At 40.1% G+C, this 5282-nt stretch overlaps 1 protein-coding gene across 1 annotated transcript; it reads right to left on the minus strand.

The window, feature by feature from the left end:
- Positions 1-2313: 2313 nt before the first annotated feature.
- LOC136867088 (cuticle protein 16.5) lies at positions 2314-4507 on the minus strand. The gene is made up of 2 exons (XM_067144190.2): positions 4470-4507; positions 2314-2616 (listed from the first exon to the last, which is right to left on the minus strand). The coding sequence occupies exons 1-2, from the start codon at positions 4479-4481 to the stop codon at positions 2401-2403; spliced, it is 228 nt and encodes a 75-aa protein (XP_067000291.2). The 5' UTR covers positions 4482-4507; the 3' UTR covers positions 2314-2400.
- Positions 4508-5282: the final 775 nt, after the last annotated feature.

Genomic DNA, 5282 nt, shown 5'->3' on the forward strand with positions numbered 1-5282 from the left:
ACCCTATCTCTTCATAAGGGGTGCATGTCGGGAAAACGTAGGGTGAGACAGTTTTTTCTGTATTATTATTATTATTATTATTATTATTATTATTATTATTATTATTATTATTATTATTATTATTATTAAATATTTAATAATTAAGGTAAGTACTAAGATCGGTAAGTTAGTGGTCTTACATTACTTAAAAGAGTGGTCGAAAAGGGTGACTGAAAATTCTACAGTCATATTGAAAAAAATCGCAAGTACTGGTATTGGACTCTTCTCGTCTTCACATTTTGAAGACGTTTCCACACTTGGTTTGTAAATTAAGTCAAACTACGTAGTTATACACATTACACCCACTGATATAAATACGATGCAGGTTTTCTAAATGTGCAAGAAACCAACATTGATAGAGTCAATACCGAGCTCGATAGCTGCAGTCGCTTAAGTGCGGCCAGTATCCAGTATTCGGTAGATAGTAGGTTCGAACCCCACTGTCGGCAGCCCCAAAAATGGTTTCCTGTGGTTTCCCATTTTCACACCAGGCAAATGCTGGGACTGTACCTTAATTAAGGCCACGGCCGCTTCCTTCCCACTCCTATCCCTTTCCTGCTCCATCGTCGCCGTAAGACCTATCTGTGTCGGTGCGACGTAAAACAACTAGCAAAAAAAAAGATAGAGTGAATAATATTTTTTATATATTAATTTCAAATTCTCAGTACTACAGATATTCACAGACATTCCTTGAACTCGGAAATAACCCCCTGCGGTGCAGAGCAGGTAGCAGATGCTTAAGACAGCTGTCAAATTTCCGACCAGGCCGGGAATTAAACCCTGGAACCCCTGGAGAAATGACCAGCAAGATAACCATCTTGCCGTCTTCAACATACGTAGAAATCCATCCTTATGGATGCGCAGGTCGCCTATACGACGTCAACTCGAAAGATATGCACCAGGCCTCTTCGGCGGGGAATCTCCACGGCGCAACTCATACAGAACCGAAAGAATACAGTCTTGGTCAGGTTCAGCAACAAAAACCAAAAGGGTAGTACAGCGTCATATAACAGTATCATGATCGACGTTCTGGAGCCTAAAATTCATTACAACAGATGAGAATTACAAACTGAAATTGAAAATGGGATTTAAGACTATGTGCATTATTCTACCCAGTGCCCGGCTCCATGGCAAAATGGTTATCTTGCTGGTCATTTCTCCAGGGGGTCCGGGGTTCAATTCCCGGCCTGGTCGGGGATTTTAAAGATCAGTGGTTAATTCAAATAGCTGGATGCGTTTGCTGTCTTCAATATAGGTTAGAAACCCATCCTCATGGACGCGGAGGTCGCCTATACGACGTCAACTCGAAAAAGATGCACCAGGCCTCTTCGGAGGCCACACGCCATAATAATACGTTCCCCAGTGCAACTCACGGACATGGACCTTAACAGAAAATGACAGAGATGCGTTGAAGATCTTCTACAGAAAACTGAAGGAAATCATAGGCATCACATTAAAGGAGAGAATAAGGATCTCGGAAATGAAAAAAGGACGGGAATTCAGGACGTGGTGACTGCAGCAAGCGGTCGTACAGGGAAGTGTGACCGGAATATTTCAATTGCAAGGAGAGATTTCGAAAGATGGGCGCAAAGACCCATTGCCTGGAGCCGACAGGTCGGGAGTAGGGAAGCAGGGACACGGGAGATATGGTTGTCAGACGAACTGAAGAAGATTTTCTGAAAAAATAGTTGTTAAGAAAGGAAAAACGGAAAATGGAATATAAGAGAGTAGCCAAAAAATTTATAAGAAAGATACGTTGGTAATTTCTGAAACGGCTGCATGGGATTGCCCATATTGACCACTTTTCAGTACTTGAAAGCGGCTACGATTAAATAAGATATCGTCGTTGCCGGGACAAAACCTCCTATGTGAAATATTTTAGCTTAGAACTTTGGTCGGTAAGGTTCTGTCATCTAAGGTGCAATATTGTGTGACAGTTGTCAAGGCATTCTCGTTCTTCATACTGTATGTGCTGTGGGTCAGTGTATCTCCAAAAATATTATCACATAGGAGGTTTCGTCCCGGCAACGACGATATTCTAGGCTCTGTGATTCAAACTATATTCCTAATCCAAGCAAATACATTCTCCTATTTCCATGGCCAATACAATGAAAAATCCTACCTTTGAAAAAGCAATTATTCTATGATTTAAAAATATTTTGCTAAATAGGGACGACATTGGAATGAATTATTCTGTGACTTGAAAATATATTGTAAAATAGGGACGATATTGGAATGTGAATCAATAATACACTCTGTATAGATATATTAATTTAAAATTTCATTTTTATTTTGATACTGCACAGTTAATTTAAGAGGTTGGGCCGAAAAATTTGAGTTACAAAGAGTTCTGAAGGGAAATCAACCAATGATGGCGTGGCTCTTGACAATGGGAGCGGCGGCGATAGCGGGGGCAGCGTAGGCTACAGCAGGAGCGGCAGCATAAGCCAAGGGGGCGGCAGCCACTGCTGGAGCAGCGTAGGCTACGGGAGCGGCGTAGGCCACAGGGGCGGCGACAGCAGCGCCAAGGTAACCGGGAGCGGCAGAAGCGGCAGCCACGACGGCGAGGAGAACGAACTGGAAATAAAGAAAACACAGTTTTTCTCAAAATTACTTTGACTTCAGCAGAACACTTTATCCTAATTCTATATTATACATTTGAGTACGTTTGTTACAGATAATCTAACATTTTCTAATATCAAGTTTTCTTACATAATACTTTCCGTGGGGAAAGAAACGCATGATATTTGCATTTTTGAAATACAACGAGTGTAATACAGTTTATCATGGATGAAGTCAATAAAAACAACAATGGAGAAGAGCGTAATTTTCCATTACATAACTTTTGTAAGGAAATCACATTATATCTTGAAGCCCAGTGTTCATTTAATGTCCCATTCACTGTGATTTCTATACATTTATCCAATGTTAATTTCTGTTTAAAACTGTATCAATTATTTCATCGCTATTATGAATTTCTTCGCTTGGTAACATAGTGCCGTGTGTGTGTGTGTGTGTGTGTGTGTGTGTGGTATATCTCAGACCATAAAAAAGTTGAATATTAAGAGAAAATTGAAGAACTGTCCGTAAGTATCGTTGAATATATCGTCGCTGCCGGGACAAAATCTCCTATGTGAAATATTTTAGCTTAGAACTTTGGCCGGTAAGGTTCTGTCATCTAAGGTGCAATATTGTGTGAATGTGGTCAAGGCATTCTCGCTCTTCATAATGTATGTGCTGCTACGGGTCAGTAGAGCTCCAAAAATATTATCACATAGGAGGTTTCGTCCCGGCAACGACGATATTTCAGATAAAATAAACGTAAATTTTCGATTTATGAATGGAAATGTCTTATATGTTCCTCTCTAACCATATTTATATCTGGGATAAAATATATAATTAATGTATAAAGTTAGTCGATGCTTAAATGAACGGGAATATGACATGATATGTGAGGAAAAAAGTTGAACATATTTTCAACTTGTTCTGGAAGTTTGAATTTGTTTAAAACGAATACCCGTATCATTGGGCAAGAATTCCAAACTGAACTGGTTAACTACAAAAATAAGCTAAGACATGAATTGTTTAAAAGCAAGTTTCTACTGTGTATTTTGAATAAACACGGTAGGTCCAGACTGAATACGAAATATCACAACTCCTATTTTTTAAAATGTTTCAAGTAAGTCAATTTTTCTTCGTGTGGAAGGGAGACGTTTCTAGAATGTTGTATAAGAAATAAAATACATTGATCTTAATCTCCCATCCTTGGCATTATTTCCATTCTCCTCTCCGGTGTCTGTTAAACCTCGCGTAATTGTTATTCTGTGTGACTATGTCTTAATAGGCCTACGCACATCCCAACTTGCAATTATGAACAGGAGGATCAGTTTTTGGGAGTAAGTATGAAACTAATAATGGAAAATCAAACTTTGTATTGTAATTATTTGCTCTGATATTTAATCCTGGACCTATGAAGGGAACCTTTTCTCGTGTAAAATGTTATCTGAGATACATGTTGACTGCAATAGGTAAATTATGCCAATTGCCTCAATAATGAAAATTCCGCCAGAATTGCATAGGTAACCAGATATGATAGATAATAGTTCAAGGGTTGAATTGAAAAAGGGGGTAGCGCCTGTGAGGTAGCAACCCGCACAGCAGGGGTCAACGACCTATTTTCTATTTTTAAACAAACCGACATAGAGTCCTCCCTGTATTTTAGACAGCTGGGGGTAATGGCTCCGGTTTCCCCTCGGGGGTCGCCCGACCGCTGCCTTCGACGTGTTTATATATATCTATTATATATATATATATATATATATATATATATATCTACCAACACATTTCATGCTTTTCTTTTTTAAGAAACAATATGTTTGTCGAAATACAAACTAAAGAATACTGTTATCGTTTGAGCTTACTCTACTCACCAGCTTGAACATGGCTGTTTGTTTGGAGTGTCTGCTTCTCGGAGGAGTGGACAGTATGCTTATTAAGACGTCTGCCCCTGTTTATATACTGCTTAGTTTGGGTGGGGCGTACTGGACCTTGCATGAGAACACCTGTAGAAACTGAAGGAGGGGGAAGTCATTGTATGTCCGTGACATCAAACAAGTTGTGGCAAAACCTCCGAGCTAACGAGGATATGAAATTAGTACGCAATGCCCGCACCATTGCAGTACGGATATGTGCTTTGTAAATAGTAAACATATGTTAATGAGTTTCTTTTCCTCTTTTTAATGCGAATATCCTCTGAATATCTCTAAGAGTTGGTGCAGAAAAAGAATATGCTGCACGCTAATCTTCTCGATGGAAAGTAAGTCCCTGATAAATTGCTGTCGTTTTACCAAGATAAAGAAAATAAAGAGACAGGATCATAGAACAATTTCCGCGCGCGCGTGTGTGTGTGTCCTTTCAATTTATAAATACATTCACCTGATTCTATGAAATGTCGTATGGCTTTTAGTGCCGGGATATCCCAGGACGGGTTCGGCTCGCTAGGTGCAGGTCTTTCTATTTGACTCCCGTAGGCGACCTGCGCGTCGTGATGAGGATGAAATGATGATGAAGACAACACATACACCCAGCCCCCGTGCCGTTGGAGTTAACCAATTAAGGTTAAAATCCCCGACCCGGCCGGGAATCGAACCCGGGACCCTCTGAACCGAAGGCCAGTACGCTGACCGTTCAGCCAACGAGTCGGACACCTGATTCTATGAAATTGGTGGAAAGATAGATCTCTC

This window comes from Anabrus simplex, chromosome 3 (assembly GCF_040414725.1).
Source record: "Anabrus simplex isolate iqAnaSimp1 chromosome 3, ASM4041472v1, whole genome shotgun sequence".
NCBI classification, from domain to species: domain Eukaryota; kingdom Metazoa; phylum Arthropoda; class Insecta; order Orthoptera; family Tettigoniidae; genus Anabrus; species Anabrus simplex.